This window comes from Sciurus carolinensis, chromosome 1 (genome assembly GCF_902686445.1).
Source record: "Sciurus carolinensis chromosome 1, mSciCar1.2, whole genome shotgun sequence".
NCBI classification, from domain to species: Eukaryota; Metazoa; Chordata; class Mammalia; order Rodentia; family Sciuridae; genus Sciurus; species Sciurus carolinensis.
The window spans coordinates 202,587,627-202,613,411 of NC_062213.1; the positions used below are offsets into that span (position 1 = coordinate 202,587,627).

A 25,785-nucleotide genomic window follows, 5' to 3' on the forward strand; every position below is an offset into this window, starting at 1 on the left:
GGAGGGATGGTGCGCTTTAAAAATCCACATGCTGATTATTTTTATAATATGCCAAGTTTGAATAAAGCCTGTGTGTGTATTTGTAGGAAGTAGAGGGTGGTTAATAACTGCAAATTGGTTAGTTATCTCAGGGGCGGGACTGGAAGGAAGATACACTTTGTAGGAGTTATTATTAGCCAATAAAAGCGAACAGGAAATCTTTTTATCTAAGCACACAACGTTTCTGTGACCCCACAATCTTACCAGTGTTTTTGAGACCAATACTAAGTTCTCTGTGGCAGAGATGGGTTATTTGGGCATCTTTGTTTTCTGTTGCCAGTATGAGCTGCCCACACTCAACTGTGCCTTCACTGGGCAGGAAGGAGGGACCAGGGTGAGTGAAGGGAACCAACTTGAAGCCTAGGGGGTGCTTGGGCCTGGACTAGACCTCTCCTGGATAAGGGTGTCAGAACAAAGCCCTGACTCCTGCCTTGTCTTGCAGCTTTTACCAGGCGTGATCACACAAGTGAATATCCTGTGATGTTTAGCATTCCTCCAAATGTACAGGCCTGTGACTAAGCATCACTCCTTTTCCAAGAAGATTGCATCCCAGAGGAATGATTGCAATATGATACCCACGTGTAGCATCATTTGTTAGTTTAAGCACACTTTGATCAGTGGCATTCCCTATGGATGCAGATTCCTGAATGGCTTACTGATCCTGCCTTTGGAGTTACAACATTCCGGCTACATGTTGAACCTAGAATGACCCCCCCCCCCCCCGCAGTCTTTTATTAAGTAAGTCTTTGTCTCTAGCCTTCTGTGCTATTGGAAGGTGGTGGAAACTCAGCTCATTGGGGGCATGCCCTTGAAGGGGGACTGTGAGACCCTGGTCTCTTCCTTTTTGCTTCTGGGCTGTGCCACGTGCTTCTGCCATGATGTGCTGCTTCCCTACAAGCCCCAAAGCTGCAGGCCACTCATGGGCTGGAACCTCTAAAACTGAGCCAAAGTAGAACTCTTCTCTGGCATTACCTGACACACACAGACCTTGGAGCCAGAACATTCCACAGGCTCCAAGGCCCTCTGGACCTCTTTTATTAATTTACTCAATAGGAAGCAGGCTACTTGGGGTCAGTTTACCACTTCCCACCTGCAAGTCACCTGACATACTTCCACTCACTTCCTATGTGGATGGTACCACCTGCCTCACGAGGTCACCAGAATGAATTTAAATGAGAAAATACCTAATACCTTGCACAGTTCATGGCATATACTAGGTATGCAATGAGTGTTTTTAAAGCCATAAATATGTATGCATATATATATATATATATATACATATATACATTCATATGATTATTTAAAAATAATGAAATCCCAATGACTAAGCCTGTGGAGCAAAGAATAATAAATCATGGCGTTTCTCCACTCGGTTCCAGCAATGGTATTTCCCATTTTAAACCCAGCAGCTCCTCTTTGGAAAGTGTCCCTTCCTTCCTGCTTGCTCCCTTCCCACTCCGAGTGCTCAATTTTCTTTCATTTTGATGGCCTGGTGAAGGAGAGGTGGACAACTAAGTTATACTAGCTCAACATCCGAAGTATTCAAGAATGTGTAAGTGAAAGTTAAGCAATCTCATTCTCAACCTGTAGCACAGATAAAATCTTGAGAAAAAAATTGTGTTTACTGTGAGTATAAAAATGGAGGGACTGGAGTTGTAGCTCAGTGATAGAGCACTTACCTAGCACATGTGAGGCACTGGCTTTGATCCTCAGCACCACATAAAAATAAATAAAACTTTTTTAAAAATGAGGTTGTTGCTAAATGCCACTACCAAACGCTGCAAGGAGCTTCTGGATGAGAAATCGCCTTCCCAACATGCACTTTAGAAGCAGAGAAGCCTGGCTATAGTTGCCCATTTAGACTTCTAGGTAGTTGTTGAAGCAGATTGTATTAGTGAACTCAAGAACACCAACTGACTTCCCTATGACTGTAAAGAGAAAATATCCTCCCCTGTCCCTACCAAGGTGTCTGCAGTTCAATCTGAAATACAGTGTATCCAGTATCAGGGTCAAATATCTTTCTAAACATTCAGATTGAAAAAAAACCTTCATGAACAAATTCCAGAGAAAGAGCTAGTGGAAGATCTGATTTTTACCTGCCTTTTGTCTTGTTATAATCATTGTGTTTATTAAGTTTCCTTTAAAAGCAGGGAGTGGAATGCTGGTGATTTGTTTTCCGGCTTTGATCAGAACATCCTGTCTGAGCATGAGTGACCTCGTGGGGTGGGCGACATCCCATATGGGGTTCCATCTCTACAACAGCAGAGACCTGAGAAAGAGCCAGACTGTAGAGGGAGCAGCCGCTGCCCACCACTCAACACACCGCCAGGCTGGATTGTGCCTGGCTTCTGAGGTGTCGCCTCTGGAGGTCCATCCAGGAGCCAGGCAATGGATAAACAGTCTTTAAAATTTGCGCCATGGGCTCAACGGGGGAGACGAGGGGTCCTTCAGGAAAATGTTTATAACATAGGATATTTGGTGTCAGAAAAAATTTTTTTTCCTCTTATGCATCTGAAAGCTTAGATCCATCTGTATGAAGGCTTGGAAAAGTACAAAGTACAGAGGAGAAAAAGAGTGGGAAATTTTGCCCACAGTCCCACCAAAATATGATACTTTTTTCCCATCTGGTAATGGAGACTGTCAGGTCAGATCAGAAAGTAAGCTGCGCTTCAACCTTATGCCCTCTGTGTTCCTACAGTTTACAGTGCGATGAGCATAAAAGAGGACACAAACAAAATGCACACTTAAATTAAATAGCATGATTTAATTTAGTTGCCTCTTAATCTTGAATCCTCTTAAGTTAAAAAAAAAAAGTTATAATTAACTGTTAACGTTAATGAATTTAAACCTTCCAGAAAGCATGAATCCAAAAGGAAATGTCCAACAGGTGACAGGAGCCAGATGCTCTGTGGCCTTGCCTGTTTCAGTCTCAGACACTCTAAACATCAATGGGAAAAATCTCTAGTTTCTCAGTTTTATTCTCCTAGAGCATAGTGTGTGGCCTGCTACTGTACACGGTCCTCCAGCAGGTACACAATCAACTCATAGGTGGACAACACGATGGCAGTATTTGGGATCTGCCGGATGAGCTGGGCTGAGAGTCCTCTGTAGAAGGCGAGGTAGCCTTCCTCCCGGAACACCAGGCGAGCCGTCTGGATGAAGGACTTGTACTTGGTGCCCTCCTCCCGGAGCCGTGTTCTAATGACCTCTGCAGAGAGACAAACACCTGCTTTAGGCACAAGTAAAACAGGGAGAGGAGTCAAGGTTCAGCTGTGTCTATCTGCCATCCTGGTTCTATTTGGACAGGGTAGTCACAAGCCTAGAAAGACAACGAAAGGGTAACTTCTTTTTAGCCCATCTCATACTTCCCTCTCTGACTTTCCCCTTCTCCACACCTTCCCACTCCCTCCAGCCGAAGAGTCATTCTCTCCTTCTTCAAGACTTTGCCCATCTGGCCCCCTCCCCAGGCACCCACAGCTGGACACTGGTCACTCCTGCCTGCTGTGCAGAACTCAGACCCTGGACAACCACCTCTCCAACATCCCTTTGGGTCTCCTGGTAGTGCCCCAGCACACAGTGAAACTTGATACCTGCCACTTGGTACCTGATACCATGTGCAGTGGCCACTGCTGACAGTACAGCAGGCTTCTGAAACAGTTTATTTCTCATGGCACAATCAACTAAGTGTGGGTTTGTTTTGTTACTGGGGATGGAGCCAGGGCCTCAAGCATGCTGAGCAAATGGTCTACCACCAAGCTACATTCCAGCCCTTTTTAAAATTTTGAGACAGGGTCTTGTCAAGTAGCCCAGGCTCAGCTTAAACTTGTGATCCTCCTGCTCTAGCTGACTAAGCAGCTAGGATTATAGGTGTGTGCCCATGTTCAAAGTATGTCAGTGGGACACCAATTCTATAATTCTTTAAAAAAAATTGGCAAGGGTACAGCTCAATGGCAAAGCATGTACTTAGCATTCACAAGGCCCTGCAATCTCCAGCACCAGGACAAACAAGCAAATTTGCTAAAAAACAAACTTACCCAAAGTAGCCTTACTTATCATTCCACGCAAAGTAGAAGCTGAGTGATTTTTTAAAAGTGATTTTGGCTCCCACATAATTTTGTGCATCAAGGAATTTTAAGTAAGATTCATATTTTGTGTTCATTGAAAACAGAAGTTCAGCAGCACAGGGCCTGCATTTCTGCACAGCAAGTTTTGGCCCCAATCAGCTGAAGCTGAATGAGGCAGTTCCACTGCTCACAATCTATGCTCGGGTAGCGAGGGCCACCTATACTCTCCACTGACCTGCAGGTACAGGGTGAGCATCCCTAATCCGCTAATCCAACTGAAGCTTCTGGAGTGCACCATGCTGGCCAGATTACGCGTGCTTAACTGGTAAAGCTTACACACATGTCACAAACCCTGGAAGTCCCCAAATCTGAAGCGCTTTTCATCATAAGCATTTCACATAAAGGACACTCCACCAGTATTTGCACTTCAGTTTGTGCAGTGGAGGTCTTGATACAGTGACAAATGACAAACCTGTCAGCTGCTCGACTGTTCTGGGAGTGAAAAGCAAAACATACCGTGTGGATAAGCAATGCAGGAGGCACATCCCTTAGAAAGAGCAGCAGCTGCCATGAGTCCAAAAAAACTTGTGGAATTTTTCTCAGTTCCATTGGTGGAAGAGGCTAATGGAGCTTCTTTCAGATACTTCTTTAAACTTTCATAAATAGCAAAACAGATGATGGTTTCTGAGATTCCAGCATATGAGGCAGTTAACCCTCTATAGAAGCCACGGATGCCTTCTGTCTGGTAAACATATCGGGCGCACTGGAGTGTGTTCATCTGCTTGGAGCCCCTTATTCTGCATGGGGAGAACCAATGACAGGCCATGAGAGATGCACTGCACCAGGTCACAAAGGTGATCGCCTGAAGTACAGAGAAACCGCACCAGAAAGAAACCTGTCCTTGTCCTGTGGCCAGCTGACTCCTGGTTCCCTGTGAGGCCAGTTCAACACACTAGGGCACCTGACTGGCCCACCCAGTGGTCTGTGTGTCTGTATCAAGGGCCAGAGAAGCATGTTCACAGCCTCTGTCCTAATTCTAGAAAGAGCTGATGGAGGAGACTATCTGTCACAGGGGAGTCACAACTGCAATATAGTCAAAACACTCGGAAAATCTAAAAATGGGCAGGCAAGTGCTAGATTCCAAGTCATGGTGCAGGAAGACACAGGAAGGTGCTTAGGTGAAAAGCAGGACAAAATCACACATGAAGTGTGTGAAAGGAAGGAAATTCTGACAGGCTGGGGAGTATGAAGGCTCCCTAGTCTCCAGAGTGTTTTGTGGGCACGCTGAGGAACCCACAGCCTCACGAACAAAAGGTGTATTTTGTTTGTTTGTTTTGAACGATGTAGTTTAATCCTATTATTTCTAAACTTGGTTCCCTGTCTTAATCCTTTTATAAAAAAGGTAACCTAGAGTAAGCCGACATTGACCAGTTGTTTTTAATTACTTGCTCTCTTTATCACTACATTACAAGGAAAGTAACTCTTAAATGGCCAAACTTCTTTTTGTTATTTCCTTTTTTTTTTTTTTTTTTGTGGTACTGGGGATTGAATCCAGGGGCACTTAACCACTGTACCACATCCCTATAGCCCTTTTTATTTTGAGTCAGGGTCTCACTAAGTTGCTTAGGGCCTTACTAATTTGCTGAGGTTGGTTTTGAACTTGTGATCCTCCTGCCTCAGCTTCCTGAGTTAGTGGGATTACCTTTAATAGATAGCCCTTTTCTAAGAAAACAACCTCCTCTGCCTGACTCATTGAACACTTGTTCTATGCTTTGGAATAAAGTAATACAGATTCTAGAATCATAAAATAGAACTGATTAAGAGCTTCAAGCTAAATTGCTGAAATTCCATCTTCTGATCAACTGCGCTTTCTTGCCTCAAGCATCTTCTGCCCACTCTGCAACCTGGCTGCTCTCAAGATGGCAGCTGGCCTTGCTGCCATCTTGACGGCCCTCCTAGCCTTGTTACGTGCCTCCTGGGTTGCTGGTATCACAGGTGTATGCCACTGTACTGGCTAATTGTATTTTAATGACTGGTTTTGATTGCTTTAAAAAGACTTTATTCTAAAAAGAGCCTACAGTTTTCCCCAGAATGCCAAAGGAATCCAAAGCACACATTAAAAAATGCTAATTCCTGGCTACAGTTTCAGGGCAAAAATTAAGTGTGTCTGAGGGCCTTATTCAAACTCCCCTCTGCTCTTTTTGGCATCCTCCCCTGGATGGTGAAGACTCTGGAGAAGAGTCCTCAGAGGTCACCTGGTGGGGCTGCACACAGCCCCCTGAGAAGATTGTCTGAGAAGGAAGTCAGGCCCACCGAGAAAACTTCCCATTTTCTCCTGTTATCTCTGTGGCCCTCCTCTCCCCACAACGCTTACAAGCACAAATCTCAAAACAAAAGCTATTTCTACATATGCTTAGACTGAAGGAAAAAAAGTTGGGGTGTGTGGCTAAATAGTCCTACATCTAACACCATAGCTAGAATTGGGGAAGGAAAAATTCCCCTAATTCTTACATTAAGGAAAGAACAATCAGTAACTTACTTTCGTTCTAGCTGCATCCGGGTTTTAACCATCCATATAGGATTCATTAAGGAATTTGTGACAAAGGCTGGAAGAAAAAAAAAACAAAGTCATCAGTGGGCAGAGCCAGTGTCCACACCATACAACAACTTCTGAAACCAGGACTTCCGTGGCTTGAGCTGGGTGGGGGAGACAGTTACCTCTCTGTACTGAAGGTGGAAGCTGCAGTCTATAGACTGTACCGCCTCTACTCCTGGGCCCCAAGAACTCAGTTTCTAGAGCCTGTTGGGTCTCTCCCACCCTTAGGTGGTGCTGCTGACCTTTCTCCTAAGTGATTCCCAGGGTAAGAATTCTGAGCACAACTTAGAAGCTTCAGATCCTCAAAGGATTTTTAAAGAAGTTGCTGATGTAATCCAAAGGTTACCCTATATCTAATTTGGAAAAAAGGAATTCAATCTCTATTCACCTGAACTGATGAATCATTTTGGGAAATGAAGTATTAAGACTGATCTGCTTAGAGGAATCATCTTAACTTTGCCCATCTTTCCAGTAAAAAAAAAAAAAAAAAAAAAAAAAAAGCCATGCTGTGCTATTAGTCCAACTCCTGATACCTCAAGACATCAGAGTCCTAAGCAGATTAATTATTAAGGAAGACACTGGCTTATAAAGTTCCCTGAAGGTCTGCTTCATTTACCTCTGTTCTTCTAGGTTAATTCCGCAAGTCACAGAACTGATCAGTAGCCTCTGGCTTCTGGCTGACTAATATGGGCCCATTAAGTGCAGACTGACCTATCTGGAATGCTACGTCCTCCTCAGAGCTCCACGTGAAGTGGGAAATCGTGTGAAGCAGCTCTGCTTACCATTTTCCACTCAGGGTCTAGAAATCGTAATCTCTAAATATTCAAATAGGTTGCTAGTACCTTTACTGGGGTAACAGAGGCAAATGAAACTGGTGTTTATACCTTACAGGATGGTAGAAGGTGGGAATTTTCCTGAAATGTCAATTTAAATTCTCTAAAGTGTTTTTCAATTTAAGTGGACATAAACCTCTGTATAAAAAGACAGACCTTCTCTTGGCAATCTGCAAATCCATGCTTTCTACCCTGGACTTCCTGAGGAACAGTCCTGCCCCTCATTCTACAGTGAGTAGAGTGACTTCCTTGAAAGAGAGCAGAAGCTCTCTGATCTGAAAACACTGCCCCAGAGCCCTGAACCCTCACTGTGCACCCCAGGTATTAAGGACAGATGGGCCTGCCAGATCCTGGGGAGTCACAAAGACGGAAACAACTTAATGGGAAAAGCAGAAAGACATAAAAACACACTAATGACTTAAAACAAACAATACTAACCAGCAGCATGCAGGAGAACATGTGAATTTTGAGGGAGAATATTAAAGCTTGAGAGGTCAGAGAAAATGAAATCAAGTTACAAACTGCTCTCAAACACGCATTCCATCAGTTCTAACATAAAACTTTTGAAAATGATTTTAGGTAAAAAAAAAAATAACAGGAAGTGAATTTCTATCCTGGGAAAAAAATAACACATGCTTTAGGAAGCAAGAGGCTTTTATCTCACTCACTAGGTAACATACCTGCAGAGCCAGCTGAGAAAATATGCACAATATTGCTATTAGGCACGAAAATGCCATTAAATTGCTCTTTGGCTTTGGAGTAACATGCAAAGTACACAGCCCTGTTAGAACAAAGAGAGAACGCTATAAAGAAATCATCATGGCACTATAAAATATATATGGGAGGTATAATAAATAATATGGGAGATAATAAGTAACCAAAAGCCTGACCTCACCTGTGCTAAAACCAAAACCTGCCCAGGAAGTTCTTGTTTGCCTAGCCAGAAATTATTTAGTGAAGACTGAGTGTCTAAAACAATTGAGGAAAATGAGATTTTGGTAATAGGTGTACAAAGTCCTTTTATGTTCTTCATTCTGAATGAATGCTAATCTGTTAAAGCAGCAATATACACTTTAAAAGCTTGTAACATTTCTAAAATATACCACACTTCTATCTTACACCAAAAAAACAGTCAAATATAATTTGAACTGGCCTTGGATAACTCAGGATCATAAAGGCCAGCGCAGTGTTTCTGTCCCCCACCCCAATATTCTCAGTCTTTCCCCTCGTTCCTCCTTGCTGCTGGGGCTCAGGAGTTCAGGCTGCTTGGAAGTTTCCCTGTAATGCAGGCAAAATGCTTTTTTCTGCTGGCCAACAACCCAATTATAGGATTTAAGTTTTATCTTAGGATCTTGACTACTGTTAAATAAAAATTGCAGGAGGCCACTGCTTTGGACTAAATTCCTTCCTTACGCCCCAAAAAGACCAGACAGAAAAAGTGGAATTGCCTGTCACCAAACTCAGATGTTATCTGACCCTCCAAGAAATCAGGATTAGAGAGATAACTGTTAACTTTCCCAAAGAGTTTCAATTGATGTGACCATCAAGTTTCCTCTGCTTTAATCCTTACAAAAAGGAACTAGATGTTAACCAGTTATTTTTCTATTGTTCTGTCTCCCTGTTCTTATCTTCTGTTTGGCCCACTGGAACACACTAAATTTTATAGAACAAAATGTTGACCAATTCTAGAATTGGAAATAAATAAAGTCTTCAGATTGTTGAAATTGTGTCCTCTGACATGTACACGTTCACCTTTACACCCAGTTACTCTCTTTATCAGCACTGTCCACAGCTATCGTGCAAAGACAGAATGTTCTGCACCTGTATGCTCTCCAATGCAGAATCACTAGCTACCTGTGGATTTGGAGTATTTGAAACATAAGACTGAGGAGCAGAATCTTCCATTTTAATTAATTTACATTTAAGCAGGTGCATGTGGTCAGTGGCTATGCTACTGGCACAGCACAGCTTTGTATATTTTAACAGGCTTTACAGAGAATTTAAGCCTTGCTCAAAAAAAAAAAAAAAAAAAAAAAAGGTGGGGGGACTGTCACTTTGCAAAGAAAGTAAAAAGTAAAGCCTGGATGCCTTTCCAGTTCCTTCAGATCAGTGTTTCCAAGTGCACATGAATCATCTGTGGATCCTGCTGTGCCGTACGTAGGTCTGGGTGTGCCCCACAATTACATGACTGTTTTTCTCACATGCTCCCAGATAATACCATGTGGTGACCACACACCACACTTAGGGCAGCAAACACTCAAGGGAGATTACAGGTGATGATAGCAAATTAGCTTTCTATTTAATAAAATAACCAGAATCTTTTCCTCTCACACAAAAACAACCGCAGCTATCATCCTCTCTCCATGTCAAATATATTCAAGTAAATCCAACTCAGAAAAGGAAATTGGCTGGTGAGCAGTGCCTCCCAGGCAAGGAAGGCCCCAGCGTGGACACTGCTCTTATGAACTAGAGCAGTTCAATGCTTACCTTGATGGTGCAACTCCAACCAAGTTTGGACCCAAGCCTCTAAAGAGTGACTTTGGTCCCTCTTTCTCCAAGATCGACCTGAATAATAAAAGACATACCTGTAAAAAACCCCTTAAGGACTGTGCCAAATGGCGACAAGTCAACTTTCACATCAGTTCCATGCAGAAGGCGACCCCGAGTATCGTTGCCACTAATGCAGTGACACAGCATGCTTCGAAAGCAATCACTGGGTATGTTTTCAACAGCCTTTTCCCTGCTCAAGCAGGAGCAAGATATTCAGAGTCTGTGCTACACACTGAAATGCTACTCAGGATGAACATCCAGCAAAGGGAAGCATCCCCAATCATAACAAGGTTCCCTGAGAAACAGCTCTGAGATTTCTCTGGGTGGCATTTCTTTTGGAAATACCTCTTTATTTATAACAGTGCTATCTTATAGATCTTTGCCTATGGTAGCAGAGTCCTAAAGAGGGACATAAGGAACAGAAAAATCTAGTAAGTTTCATGGTATATGTGAAGGTTATTTAAAGCCGAAGTCTAGTTTCTTGAGTCCCAAGAGGATACTGTGATACATTCTTTATTTATTTTTGGGTAGTGGGGATTGAACCCAGGGGTGCTTAACCACTGAGCCACATCCCCAGTCCCTTTTAACATTTTTATTTAGAGACAGGGTCTGGCTGAATTGCTTAGGGTCTCACTAAGTTGCTGAGGCTGGTTCTGAACTTGTGATCCTTCTGCCTCAGCCTCCCGAGCTGCTGGGATTATAGGCATGCACCACCATTCTTTTATTTTTTAAACTGTGCTAATATATATAACGAAGTTTACCATCTTGGTCATTTTTAAATGGACACATCAGTGATACTGAGGACACGGACACTATTGTGGAAGCAGCTCCCATTTACCTCTAGCACTTCCTCTTCAGCTGACACTACCCACCAAACACCCCACCCCTACTCCTCCCTGACCCTGCCATTCCACTTTGACTCTGCATCTGGCTATTCCAGATGCCTCCCACCAGTGCAATCACATACTATGTGTCCTCTTTGTGACTGTTATTTCCCATGGCATGTTTTGAGGGACATCCATGCCCCAGCATGTGTCAGAATTCCCTTCTCCTTAAAGACTGGATGATATTCTACTGTTATATTCATCACATTTTATTCATCCATTCAGTCATCAATGGATACCTGAGCTGCTCCTACCATTTGGTTATTGAGTAATGCTGCTATGAAGACAGGCAAACAAATACAGCACCTGTTCAAATCCCTGTTTTTAATACTTTTGGACCTACACTGAGTGGCAGAATTGCTGGCCACAGGCTTGTTCTAGGCTTTGAGGAACTGCCATGCTGTTTTCCACACAGGCTGTGCTGTGATACATTCCTATCAACAAGGCCTAAGGCTTCAACTTTCTCCACAACCTTGCCAACATGCTTAAAAAATTAATATGGTTTCTAATTCAAAGCAACTCAGAAAATCCTAAAACGGTATGGAACATTCTTCAACATTTTTCTACTTCAATATAGCAATTCTTTAAGTTGGTTAAATTTATCCTTTTCAATGGTTCAATCTTATATTTGCATCCATTAGAAGTTACCTTGATTTTATTAATGGTCTTCTCTAACGTAATCTCTTTTCTCCCTGCGCATGAGCGCGCGCACGCGCGCACACACACACACACACACACACACACCCATCCATGGGACTGAATCCAGGGATACTCTGCCACTGAGCTACATTTCCAGCCCTATTCATTTCTTATTTTGGGACACTGTCTCCTTAAGTTCCCCAGGGTGGCCTCAAACTTGCAATCCTCCTGCCTAAGCCTCCTGAGCAGCCAGGATTACAGGTGTGTACCACCATGCCCCCGCTAATCTTATCTTATTGAGAATTTTTCTTTATTTGGTAACTAGTACCTTCAATTTGACAGCATTCTATGTTGAACCAGCTCACAAATAATCACATCCTAGTCGAAGGGTGACATGTTATGTTTTACACCTTCATGTGACACACTGGAGGTATGATAAAAGGTATTTTACTTAATGACAACAGCAAAGTGAGTCTGGCTAGTTCTCTATCTCTACCACTTCCACATGTCTCACGGAGAGGTCTTCCAAACCAAGCTGAAATTTTTGGTGCAAGAGTTAGAATGATGTTTGTTACATGGCATGTGGACTGTGTTCAAGTCCTGTCCACTGGCAGCTTTTCTCCCTCCTCAGGTAACAATGTCACTTTTCATGCTCTAGATCCCCTGGGTACAAACCAACCCAACTATGAATCTCAGCTTCTCTCCTCCTAATTTTTAGATGTTCATGAAATATTTCAACTGCTTAAAGTAAATATTGATACCTTAAGATCAAGTAGACAAGAAAAATAAAAGGTGTTTGGTTTAAAAAGAAAAAGAGTAAAACCCTATTTATGCACAGAAGAATCTTATATTGAAATACTAGGGGTTGGGGGTGTAGCTTAGTGGTAGAGCACTTGCCTAGCACATGTGAAACCATGGGTTTGATTCTCAGCACCACAAATAAAAACAAATAAAAATAAATAAATAAATAAAATACAGGTATTATGGCCATCGACAACTGAAAATATTTTTAAAATATTTAAAAAATGCTAGGGAACCCACTAAAAAGTTAATAAAGCTAATAAATAAGTCCTGTAATGTTATAATATACAAGGTCAATAGGAGAAATCAGTTGTATTTCTACACAGGAGCAATGACCACTCTGAAACAGAATTAAAAAAAAAAAAAAAAAAAAAAAAACAATTCCAAGCTGGTTGCAGTGGTGCATGCCTGCAGTCCCAGCTATTTTGGAGGCTAAGGCAGAAGGAAGGATCATCTGAGCCCAAGAGTTCGAGGCCAACTGGGTAACACAGTGGGATTTCTCCTAAAAAACAAAAAGAACAAACAAACAATAAAAAAAACCCTCCAATTCCATTCACAGTATCATCAAAAGGAATAAAATATTTATCTCTAGAGACATGAACTAAATTAGCAGTTGCCAGGGACAAAGGGGGAAGGGGGATGGGAAACACTGCTAATGGATACATGTTTCTTTTTTGGATAATGAAAATATTCTGAAATTAGACAGTGGTGGTGGTCACCTAACTCTGAAAATACTAAACCTCACTGAACTGTAGACTTGAAAAAGATGAATTTCATGGTATGTGAATAATAATTCTTTTAAAAAATAGTAAGCTAGACCTCAGTTCAATTTACATCATCAAATTACTTCAAAAAATTAGAAACTGAAGTCTTATTTTCTAATCAGGGAATCTTTCTTTACTGACAGGCAGTCTTTTGAAGTGAGGCCAGGACACAGTTGATAGTGTGGCCCAGACTAAGTCCTTTGATACAAACTCTGCTTGACTCTACCACACCCAGACCAGGGAACACATACTAGCGCAGCGGACATTTCATTTTTTCTCCATGGCATCTGATAAAGGTCAAAGCAAATGAGTTTAAAATAAGACCTAACCATACATGGACATACTTCAACAATAGAGAGGAAGGAAGTAATGATACTGCTACAGTAAGGATGAGCCTTAAAAAACATTCAGCTGAAGGAAAGAAGTCAGACACATGAAGCCAACACACATCATTTACGTGAATGTTGGGGGGAAATAAATCTATAGACAGACTAGCATTTGGTTACCTAGGACTGGGGCAAGAGATGGGAATGATGCAAACAGGTAAAGGGTTATGTTTTAAGTGGGGACAAAAATGCTCTAAAATTAAATTGTGGTCATGGTTGACAAAATTGTGAACATACTAACGACAGCTGAATTGCACTTTTTCTTTCTTTCTTTTTTTTTTAATGAAGAGATGGGTCTTCTTCTGTAGCCTAAAGCCAAGCCTCCCAAGTGGTTGGGACTAAGCACACAGCACCGCACACAAAGCGACACCAGCTGAACTGCACGCTCTTGAATGGGCAGACTGTGTGGCATACCAATCACATCTTTTTAAAAAATATTTTTTAGTTGTCAATAGATTTTTTTTTAAAATTTACATTGGTGCTGAGAATCAAACCCAGTTCCTCACACATGTGAGGCAAGTGCTTTATCACTGAGCTACAAACCCAGCCCTGAATCACATCTTTATTTAAATAATAAACAGGCAAAGAGAAAGGAGGAAAAATTACTTAAGAAAGATCTAGAGTAGGGGAGAAATGCTATTGTAAAGCAAAATTTAGTTCTTGTGCTTAATCAATTGCTTATAACAGATTAAATGCTAAAATTGAAATATGGATTGTAGAATAGTTAAAAAAGTAGCATATCAACATGAAATTTCTTGAATTTGAAAAGTACTGTGGCTTTAAGAGAATTTTCTCTTGGGAAATAAGTGCTGGAGAATTAGGGGTAAAGGGACAACCACATGGCACCCACTTAGAGATGAACAGAAAATATATGTATGGACAGACAAAATAAAAGTGAAATGTATCAAAATGTTAAACATTGGGTGAATCTATAAAAAGGCATAAGAAAGTCATTGGTACCATTCATGTAAATTTTCTCTAAGTCTGAAATGATTTCAAAATAAAAACATTTTAGGCTGGAGCACAGTTCATTGGTAGAGTTATTTGCCTAGCATGTGTTAGGTCCTGGGTTCAATTCACAGCACCACAAAAACCAAAAGCAAACTAACTTAAAAAAAAAAAAAAAACTACTAAAAAAAGTTTACGATAGGCTATAAAAACAACTTAGATCATGATTATAATGTAAACACAATTCTTAGGATTCTATAAACACAATACTTCAAAATGAAATTCATGGGTTTCAATGAATATTCACACTGGTCAAAAGTAAACCATTTGGCTCCTAAGAGAGACACGAGAATTTAATGTTTTCACATTCAAATACTTTACTTTCTCAAAGCAGGACTGTTTAAAAAGGCCAGCTCTCTTAACAAAAACTTTTCTTAACCTTGAAATAACCAACACTTCCTGACATAGTATATAATAAAGGTTTTTAATGCTAAGTATACTTGACAATCTTTAAAGTTTAGATTCCGTCTGTGGTCCCAGAAATGTAGTGTGCAGCTCTAGAAGCCATTTAAACACAATTAAGGGAATCTCTGGCTCCAGGAAGCTGGGAGTCTCTCATCCATAATGGAGCAGGGAGCTCATGTCCTCAAGTGACTCAGACCTTTAGAGAACTGAAGACAGCCGTCTCCATAGTTACGCATATTAACAGTTGGCAAAGAGTCAAATCTGTTATGTAATCCAAACATCTAAGCTATTTGGGTGTTTACAACACTTTTCTGGAATAATCAAGTTCCTACTATAAATGGTCCACTTTAGCTTCGAAAGAAGGTTTATAAGGATCCAGACTCACTTTCCCATAGTCACATCAACCTTCATTTGGGAAAGAAATGCAAGAAGGAATTGAGAGTCTTGCTTGGAGCATTTCAATCTCTTTGCTAGTTTCAGACCACAATATGTTTACCACTGACTAATCCAAGACCAGTGTCTTACCTAAACAGGTCAGTTTTTAAAAAATACAGACTGGCTCAATGATGCATACATTACATTACTTTTCAGATTAAAAAGAAACTTGAAAAAACAAATATAAGGCACACCTCAGTAGTTTAAAGAGTAGAAGCCTTATTGAAAAATAAATTAAACCAAACTTTTAAAAAAATCAGATACCTGAAATAAACATTACTCTGGTATATTTAATAGGGGGATCCTGAATTTGTTAATACCTTGGCTTTTATTCTTTTATGTAACTGTTCAAAGGATAAAAGTTATCCATTCTCCAAAAGAGAATTTTTTTCTCTGATGTTAACCTGAGTAAACAACAATTTGCATTTTGAAAAATAAACTTCCTATAAACAAACTGCAACTGATGTCTTTTAAAGTATCACTCCTCCACAGCAGGACACGTGATGAGTGGTCAAAGTTTAATGAACCCAGAGGGCTCTGCCACTGAGTTGCATCGTAGTCCTTTTTATTATTATTATTATTTTTTATTGAAGCAGGGTCTTGCTAAGTCGCTGAGGTTGGCCTGAGTCGCTGAACCTGCCACCCTCCTGCCTCAGCCTCCCAAGTCACTAGCATTACAAGTTGCATGCTACCATTTGGGCCTTTGAATAACTATGTCTTCCAGAAATGTAAATAGAAAACAAAAATGGGTTTTGCAGCATAGGGGAAAGGCCTGAGTCCTTGGCCTTGCTTATACAAAGAGCTCTCTCTGCAGGCCACAGCAGCTGCCCCTGGCTCAGGGGTGGCTAATAGTCCAGGTGAGAAAGACGGCATTCCCACTGGGTGGTGGGTGGTGGCCCAATGAAAAGCAGTCATCCTCGAGGCACACAGCCTATGGTGGCCTGATTGCAAACTGCTTAAGAACTCACCCACAGGAAAACATGTGTGCTGTCCCTGAAGGGCCAGAGTGCTTTCTTCAGATGGGAATTAGGTAATATGATGTTCCCCTTTGAGGTCCTGGCCATCAAGAAACTCATTTACAAATCTTATGTTTAACACCACAGAAGGCACATGTATAAGACAGCAGCCAATGCTTCTCTACACGGCAGGGGACGCAGAGTCCTTTATATGCAGTATCTATCGAGCGGCCCAATCCCATCCATTCGCTGATTGTACTGAGTGCTTACTCCGTCACAGGCCGCATTCTAGGTGCTTCAGGACACTTCAGCAATCATAGTAAGGTCCCTACTCCAAGAAGTTCAAGTGGGGGGTGGCGGGAGGAAAGAAAAGAACATATAAACAAATAAATTGCACTGTTGGAAGGAGATAAGTGCTGTGGATAGAAATAAAGCAGGAAGGGGGGATGGGTGTGGGGGAGGGTTAGTTTTAAATAGCATGGTCACTGCAGGGCCTTCCTGCAAAGGTGACAAAGCCACGTAGATAATGTCCACAACAAGCACCCTGTGGTAGAAAATGTTCCTGGCCTTTGAAAGGAACAAGGAGGCTGGAGGGGCAAGGGAGGGACACAGGAGGTGAGACAAAGGACAGCTGTGGGCTGCGGCTTTTGCTTGGAGGAAGATGGTAGTCTCAGGAGGGATGGAAGCGGAGGAGTCTCCTGCTGCCGTGCTGAGAACAGAGGATGGGGATAGCTAAGTCTTAGGCCAGGGAGTTGGGAAGCCAATGTCATGACACAGGTGTGACACTGGTCTCTGCCAGGACTACTTCAGAAGAGGTGTTGAACAGGGGTCAGATTCTGTATATGTTCTGAAGGCAGAGTTGACAGCATCTACTGTGGGGTTGAGAGGAACAAGACTCAAGGGTGACTCCAAGGCCCCAGAGCTGTACAGCTGCAGAGGAAGAGGATTTAACCCAGACAGGGAGCTTCGGGGGCAGCAGGGTTCAGGGAGTTTGGTTTGTACCGGTACATTTGGAATGGTCAGTGAATGTTTGAGCTGTCCAACAGGCAGTTAGACGGGCTGTGAGAGAAACACTGTCATTCACAGATGGTATTTACAGCCACAAGATGAAAAGTGATCACCAGATCACCAAGGGAGGGGCTGTCACTAGAGGAGAGGTTGGGCTCTAAGCCCTGCTAGTTCCTGCAGCAGGGGGCGGTGCGGTACAGACAGCCAGGGAAACAGGAGCAGCAGAAGACATGGTCCTGGATAGCTGAGAGAACCCGAAAGACCAGCAGCTCAGCCTCAATCCTAGGGCTTTTGTGCTGTTTTTTAAATCTTGCTCTTAGCTGCTCAAAATCCTTAAAGGTAGCTATGCATCAGACATGACTTTGGTGCACATTTTTTGACTTCTGATCTGCATGTCTTCATTATAAAACGGTGACAGCAGGCCTGAGAGAGCATACCTTGAGGTGGCCGTGGAGACAATGACGTACTACTAAATGAAAGTGGACTTTCATTACTTGGAAGCTATAATATCAGCTGAGGCGTAATGGAAAATCTCAAAAAATACATGTATCAGGCTTAGGAGATAAAGCTGAAGTAAATAAAACAGTTCTCAGCTGAGAAGTGCTGCTTCACAGATGCTTTTCCAAATGTTAAAATTTTACTTAATTCCTTCTTTATATTTTGATACGCATATAGTGTAAGAGGTTTAAAAGTATCCACATGTGGTATTTCATTGTTGTGGCTGTATCAACCAATGAAGGTTGTAGGGCAAAAATGTTTTTGTGCAGTGTGGAAGATGTTTCTTGATTTTAAAAGATGGAGTAGCCCTTTTCCTTTGAGTTACGTTTTGATAAATGATTGTCCTACTTGGGGACACGTATGGGGGGGAGGCAGGATTTACTGGAGATGAGAGTCACAAGGTATTAGAGATGTGGAATATGTAATCTTATAGAATTAAAATAGAAATATTCCCATTTATCTTACAGGTTCAGCCCTGCTGACACCCACAACTTTGGGTAATAGTCTGCTGGGTACAGTAAACCTAAATTCAGCTGTCAAACGGAACTAAGCAAGTATGTATGGAAGCTAGCAAAGTAGGTACGTCATTTCACTGTTGGGCACTGCATGCTCCTTAGGTGAAAGGTGTCACCTGGACCCAGTGTCTGCCTCTGCTGTGAACAGCCAGTGGGAGGTATTTTCACAGTCACTAAGGACAGTGGCTTGTGTATCCTGGCTGGAGTTCACATCCACCTCCTTGTCACTGGATTCTGTTTTCTCTGTGCGCGACCCTAACCTCCTGCCTGTTGGGTCTCTGCTCCCCTTTTCAGTGTTTAATGTAAAAAAGGCTCTGCTCGGTAAGCTATATGTACCCTTTATCATATTTGGCAGGTATGCCAGAGTGCTGTACAGGTAGGTTTTACAAACAAAATGTATCTAAGAACAAACCAAGACTCATTCCGTTAACTAAGATGTGGCTGAACTCTGCCTAAGTGCTGAGTGTGTGGGTGTTAGGCCAGAGAATCTCCAGTCGCTGCTTCTTTTACTTACGTTTCCCAAGTAGATCTCTACAGGAATAAACAGCAATTTTTTCCCTGATACATCTTTTTCCAAGGATAAGTTAGAGGTCTGAGTGTTATGCTCAGTTAAATTCAACTATCATTTATTAAACATCTCTTTTTAAAGTACAGCCCCTAAGCTAAAAAACAGATATCATCAAATACTCTTCTGAATCTTTTATTTTGCCTTAACGTTTGAGACTGATAACCCAAATTCAATTTAGGAATATTTAGCTACTTTGTAAGCAAGTGAGATATTTTTTCTGCAGCAAAAATAACAAAGAAGGCAGCTAGCCTAGTAATAAAACAAAAGAACTTTTATAAGTTATTTCCAAATAAAAAGTAAAATTCAAAAGCATTTCATTTGCATACCATTCCCTCTTAAAATACAACCCATGTCTTGTTCAAGTTAAAAAATTTTATCCCCTTATTTACTTGTTAGCCCTCAAAAGATCTAAGCAACAGTGACAATTTGATGCAACAATTTAAACACAGGTTTTCGGTTTGTTTTGTAGTTTGGTTTACTCAATCAGCATTGGACGATGATCACATGCACAGCAGGACCCTTATGGCCAAGGGCACAAGGTCAGGGTTCAAAGGTATCATAAAGAATCCTAGTTCTTGCTGGATGTGCTGGCATACATCTGTAATTCCAGCTACTCAGAAGGCTGAGGCAGGATTGCAAGTTCGAGGCCAGCCTACACAATGTGGGTGGGACCTTGTCTCAAAAAATAAAAAAAGAAAAAAAAAGGGACTGGGGATGTAGTTCAGAGGTAGAACAACCCTGGGTTCAATCCCCAGTAACACACACACACACACACACACACACACACACACACACGCGTGCGCGGGCGCATGCCTCACACAAATACCAGTTCTTAAATAAGGACAAAACATTTCATCTGGTGGACATTCTGTACTGACAGCAGAATAGGAGTGTGCATGGCAAGAGCACAGAGGACTGGGCACGGCAGAACTTACTTCAGAACCTGCAGGAGTCCAGGTGTCACTGACGTTGGTCTCACCATTCCAGCTCCATTAATGGTCCCCAGATGAACCTGAGGATAATAGACGGTCCGGAAAGCGAGTCTCGAAGACTGCAACCTGGTCTTAATGACTTCTAGTGGACAAGTGAAAATAGCACCAACTGTGCCCCCACACCTGTAAGAGAAGAGGTCACACACAGCAGGATCAGCGTGGCCTGATTCTCTGCAGGAGCAGGATGTGGAGTCTAACTTTCTCTTAGAAAAAGGGCACATATATTAAAGAAAACAGAACACAAGGGCGGTTAAAAAAAAAAAAAGAAAGAAAAAAAGCTGAAATTCCAGAGTTAAAGTGATAACCACTGTCACCATATCCTCTATATTGGCACAGACATGTCACCTTGTCTTGGTTTTGTACTGTCCCTCAGTGTCGATATATAACATTTTAAACATTTTTGTTTTTTAGTTATATGTGATATATAATATTTTAACAAACTTCCTAACTTTGGACATTCATGCCATTTCTCATCTCACTACATGATATAAGGAATACTCTAGAAAATGTACATCAAAACCAAATATTTGGGTAATGTCGCTATTTTGAAATTCCATGTTTATGACAATATGGGTCTTTATTAAAATCTAATTTATATTTTAAAACTTTACTGCTTACTGATAATCCCTTCAAGCTAGGCTCCTAACAACCGATTATGTGTAGACTAACGTGGGAACAGACTCCAGCACCAATCAAAATCATCCAAAATAACTTGGGTAACTATCAGGGCTAACAGAAAATTATTCAAAACAAGCTACTTCCCCTTACTCCATTGTTCCTCTTTTATCCCTTTATAACCCAGGCCTCATTGGGTGCAGTGGCGCACATTTGTAATCCCAATAACTGATTTGACTTAAAACACCTACTTCCTTCTTCTTTTACACAACAGTATCCACGAATCACATGTTTGATAATCTAGTAATAATGGACAATGTCAAGTACCATCTAAAGCCACCACCCATACCACCAGGGACATAGGCTTTCCTCCTTGGAAAATGTGGCTCTACAGTATGATGATCCTCAAGGTCAGGACTTTGCATCCCTCCCATCAGGACCCAACAAGAGAGATCTCAAACAGTATGTATTCACTTGAGATTTCATGGAGAATGTTTTTTAAAGGCACCTAACTATCTGGGAAGAGCATTCGCCCTTTACCTTCCGCCACCTGCAGCCTGCACTTGTAGTAAGCTGCTGTGGGGCCTGGCACTCAAGGAGGTTCATGGCCCCCACTGTACTGGCATCCCAGACAGAGAAAGGTAACCACAGAACAGGCAATGGCACTGCACAGCACTTGCGCTAGCGCCCTAGCTCTAGGAAGGCAGGGTTAGGTGGGGAGACCCAGAAGGAAGCAACCTAGCCCCTCCCACACAACGAATGAGATTAAACCTCTAAGCAGGCCCTGCATCGGGAGCTGAAGTTCCAGACAAGCACTGAAAGCCCTCTGCTACACAACAGCACTGCTGCCATTAGCCCAATGAGGACTGTGACAAGCATTCGCTCCTCCGACAATCCTAAGAGGTAGGAATAATTGTTCCCAATTTACAAGGAGGAACCCAAGGAGACAGAAACGTATAGATGGGGGAGAAGAGGACAGAGGTAACGGTGCTTGAAGTCACAACAAGGACAAAGCCTACACTGAGCTGCCATTTACCACAGTGGTTTCTGAATTGAGGGCCTAAACCCATTAATCACAAAAGCACTTTGAGGGATCACAATCAGGATGGGGAAGCAGGAAGATAAAAACCAACGAATCCCTGTTACCAAAGGCAACATGGCTCTCGATAAGCTATATACTTTTTCAAAGTCTCCAAGTGCCTAAGTATTCAATCCTATCTAGCTAAGATAGCCTCTTATGGGGTATTATAGAAAGCAATTATATTAGTTTGGCTATAACATTATATATTAGTTTGGTTAGTTAATTTAGACTTTGTAAAACTCATTTTTTTAAATCAAGAAAGAATTTTGAGTCTTCCTTAGTTAATATTGGTCTGTATAATTTGTGCTAAGCACTAGGCTGTATCCAAAGAAAACAGGAAAATGGGGAGCAGTTTTAAAAAGAGGTTGAAAGACTAACTTTCTAACCCATGCCTAGGGTTAGAACACAAAATAAACTCCAACTCTCTAGTATAATACTAACCACATGCTTAAAAAGTCCAACATGCAGGTGGGATGGAACTCAGGGCTGGATGCTGCCTGAAGGGCAAGAGGCTCTGGCTTCGAGGGTCAGTGACACACACACCACAGAGATAAAAATTCATAAACTTACTTTCCAGTATTTTCAAAATATTGGAAAAATTACCTGCTACAGAGTAAGATAAAGAAATACCTGAAGTTGATTTATGGTGAACAATCTAACTCCATGTGACCAAAACAGGAAAAAAAAAAAAAAAACAAAAAACTTCTATTTAAATTCTTTTATCAAAAAGTCAACAAGTTCAAATCAGACACAGGTCAACCACCTTCACTTTGTCCCTAAGTCAGGTGCACTCATATAACTTTGGCCACTGTCATCCAAATCTATGCCGCTGGTGGGAAGATGACCAGCGGGAAGCGGTCTGTCAACAAAGCTGCCTCCTGACAGCCAGTGACCTCTCTGAGGCAGCAGGTCGCACACTAAGCACCGCAGCCACTTCCTTATGTTGTACCCAGCCAAGCGCAAGGCATGGCAGTGTCAAGAAGACCAAACCCGGGCACTCACAGGCTCAGGAGCCTTGACAACAAAGTAGGGAGGCTGCAGGATCAGTGTCACAGCAAGCAACCAAGCCACAAGCAACAGAAGCACTGAGACAGAACCCTGCAGCGTGGGAGCAAGTGTCTACGCACCAGGCAGGACTCACCTTACCTGCCTGAAAAAATGTCTTAGAAGTGACCTGTCCAAAGGACATTTTTAAGTCATTTGTGTCAGATATAAATTCACTATAATACTCAATTAGAAGAAAACAAGTTATGACCTTTCACTAAAAATTTCCAAAGAAGATCCTTCCAGCTGGATGCAGTAGCACATGCCTATAATCCCAGTGACTGTGGAGGCTAAGGCAGGAGGATGGCAAGTTCAAGGCCAGCCCGGCAACTTAGGAAGGTCCCGCTTCTGAATAAAAAAGGGCTGGGGATGTGACTCAGTAGTTAAGCACTCCTGGGTTCAATTCCCAGAGGCACTCCCCCAAAAATTCTTCCTAAAATTTAAAACACTTCCTAGGAGAATTTTTCCAAGTTTCTTTCAGTGGATTTTTTTCCTTCATGATCCACCATGGGCAAGACATTCATGAGTCTGAGAAGAGAATATGAATATGAAATACTGACTTACTTTGACTGGCCTTCCAAAATTTTCTAAAAATATTAAATCTCAGGGCTGGGCTGGGCCAATGGTAGAGTGTGTTTGAGGCCCTGGTTTCATTCCCAGCACCACACACACAATCATAAAATATTTACTTTTTCTAAAAATATCTGGGTCTAAAGCACTGAAAATTATAACAAATTACATTCTCTGTAGAAAAAAACTCTTCCTGCGGTCTGGATTCTTCAACACGAACACCACCTGGCTGGTACTGGGCTCAGCTGAAGCCGCGTTGGGCTGAGTTGACCTGGTATCTCTGGAGCCTCAATTCAGAAAGGGCACTGGTTCTGTCACTGGTCCCCCACCCATCACTTCCAGCTGTGCTCCACTGAATTCCTCTTTCCTTTTCATGACATGGGCAGATTCCAGACTTTTCCTAACTTTCAGTTTTTCAAACGCAGTTCCACTAAAAACTTCAATCTCTATTCTGCTTCAAATTTCCCTCTACTGCCAGGCAAACTTGTGGCTTGTGGGGAGTTGGCTTGCTCTGTCACGTTTCTCCCTTTGATTTATGGTTCTCTGGGCTTGGGGACAGGGAGGAGAGATGTGGTCTTGTCTGGCTGTGGGTCCATCTGGCTGTGTGCTCTACTCAGACAATGTTACAATTTCAGTGAAACTGGTGCGACGACCCCTCCCTCGGGTCTCACCAGGAGTCCATCTCTCAACCTCTTTTCTGCCTTTCTTGGCCTGCAGACTTGGGTAGCACTAGATGCCTTCCCTTCCTCTGGCCCACATGCTCCTTGACACTGAGCCAACGGGCTGCCAGCCTTGTCCCTCCCAGCCCCTTCTCACCCTGCTGGTTCGTCTCTCGCACCAGCCTCCCACCAGCAGGAAGCATATGGCCTCAGAGCAAGCTTCCAGTCTTTCCGTCTTACGAGCTCCCTCACTCTGCAGCCCAGACCTAGTAGGGCTGAGGACAGGGACAGTAAGATGCTCTTAGTTCTCAACAGGACGCAACGCTGACAGTCATGGCTTTTCTTCTAGGTACACAGTCTGCGGGTGGAGCGGTCAATGTAGGAGGGCAGACTCTCCCACCTCTTTCTAAGACTAGGCTTATTTGGTTCATCTGAGTGCCCTAGTGGCCATGCTCAGACAATGGGAAAAGTCACATTCAACGTCCACTTACATGGTGTCACAGACTTAGCATCACATAGTTGGGGAGCTGACTAATCTGACTGAGCAGCAATATATTAGACCATTAAGCTCCAAAGTAGGGTATGTCTTCCATTGTAATGACCCACTGATGTATAGAAAGAAACACAATTTCAACAGGGCATGTCTCTGTAATTCCAGCAACCTGGGAGGCAGAGGCAGGAGGATCACAGGTCTAATCTAAGGCCCCCTCGACAACTTAGCAAAGTCCTTGGCAACTTAATCAGATCCCATTTCAAAATAACAAAAAGGTAGTGGATGTGGCTCCAAGGTAGAGTGCCTGAGTTCAATTAGTACCAAAAAAGAAAAAACAAAAGATGAAAGAAATAAAATTTTATTTTATTTCTAATCTCTATTTAATTCATATTTTGTGTATACACTTTACATGTATAAAATAGGGCAGAATAAACATTTCAATCATAGGCTGTGTGATTAAAATTTGAAGACCACTATTCTAGGCCAATGTTTCAAGCCTGGGCAATTTTGTCCCCATCCCCAATGACATTTGACAATGTTTGAAAATATTATGGTGTTGAAATGGGGGGTAGGAGCCAGGCACAGTGACTACACCTGTAATCCCAGCAACTCAGGAAGCTGAGGCAGAAGGATTACAAGCTGGAGGCCAGCCTTGGCAATTTAGCAAGACCCTGCCTTGAAATAAAAAATAAATTTAAAAAAAGAGCTGGGGATGCAGCTTGGTGGTAGAGGTCCCTTGGGATCAATCTCCAGCACCACAAAAACCAAAACCAAAACCAAAACACACAGAGAAATGGGTGGTGGGAAGCTGTTACTACCATGTAGTGAGTAGAGGCCAAGGATGCTGCTCAGCATCCTCCCATGCACAGGACATCCCTTCTCCTCAAAAGAATTACCTGGCTAAGGTTGAGAAACTTGGTTTCAGAACAATAAAATGGACAGCATGTCTGGAGGCAGCAGAACCCTCAGTGGCGGGCACTGCAGGCTGCCTCCCAGCATCCTTCCCCCTCCCTCTGTGTTCACCAGATCCTTGTTTGTCAAGCTGCACACTACACATGGGACTGAGCCCATTTCTCATTTTAGTTCTGACTCACTTAAACCCGTCAATAAAACACCTTCCAGTTTGCCAGGCTGTCTGTTCACAGAAGGACATGGGATTCAGCCCAAGATGCTCAGCATAATTCCCCCAGGGACCATGACCAGTTTAGGGAAGGTGTCCAAGTGGGTCCAAGGACAGTGAAACTCCAGACCTGCTCAGGGGCGGGAGACAGAAGGAGCTGCTGGAAGCCACTTTGTGTCCATGCAGCAACCAACCCCAGCATCCAGCAGACGAACCTGGGAGGCAGAGCAGGCACAGGTGGGTTCCACTGTGATACTGTCCA

General features: G+C 42.5%; 1 protein-coding gene across 1 annotated transcript in view; it reads right to left on the reverse strand.

Annotated features, from left to right (window-relative positions):
* Positions 1-2,791: 2,791 nt before the first annotated feature.
* Positions 2,792-25,785, reverse strand: part of Slc25a33 (solute carrier family 25 member 33) — a 28,637-nt gene continuing 5,643 nt past the window's right edge. Inside the window, exons 2-7 of the mRNA XM_047547472.1 lie at positions 19,885-20,064; positions 10,020-10,097; positions 8,213-8,313; positions 6,643-6,709; positions 4,620-4,900; positions 2,792-3,247 (exon numbers count right to left, since the gene is read on the reverse strand). Coding sequence (XP_047403428.1) covers positions 3,045-3,247; positions 4,620-4,900; positions 6,643-6,709; positions 8,213-8,313; positions 10,020-10,097; positions 19,885-20,064 — 910 coding nt within the window. The 3' untranslated portion in view covers positions 2,792-3,044. The remainder of the gene's footprint in view (positions 3,248-4,619; positions 4,901-6,642; positions 6,710-8,212; positions 8,314-10,019; positions 10,098-19,884; positions 20,065-25,785) is intronic.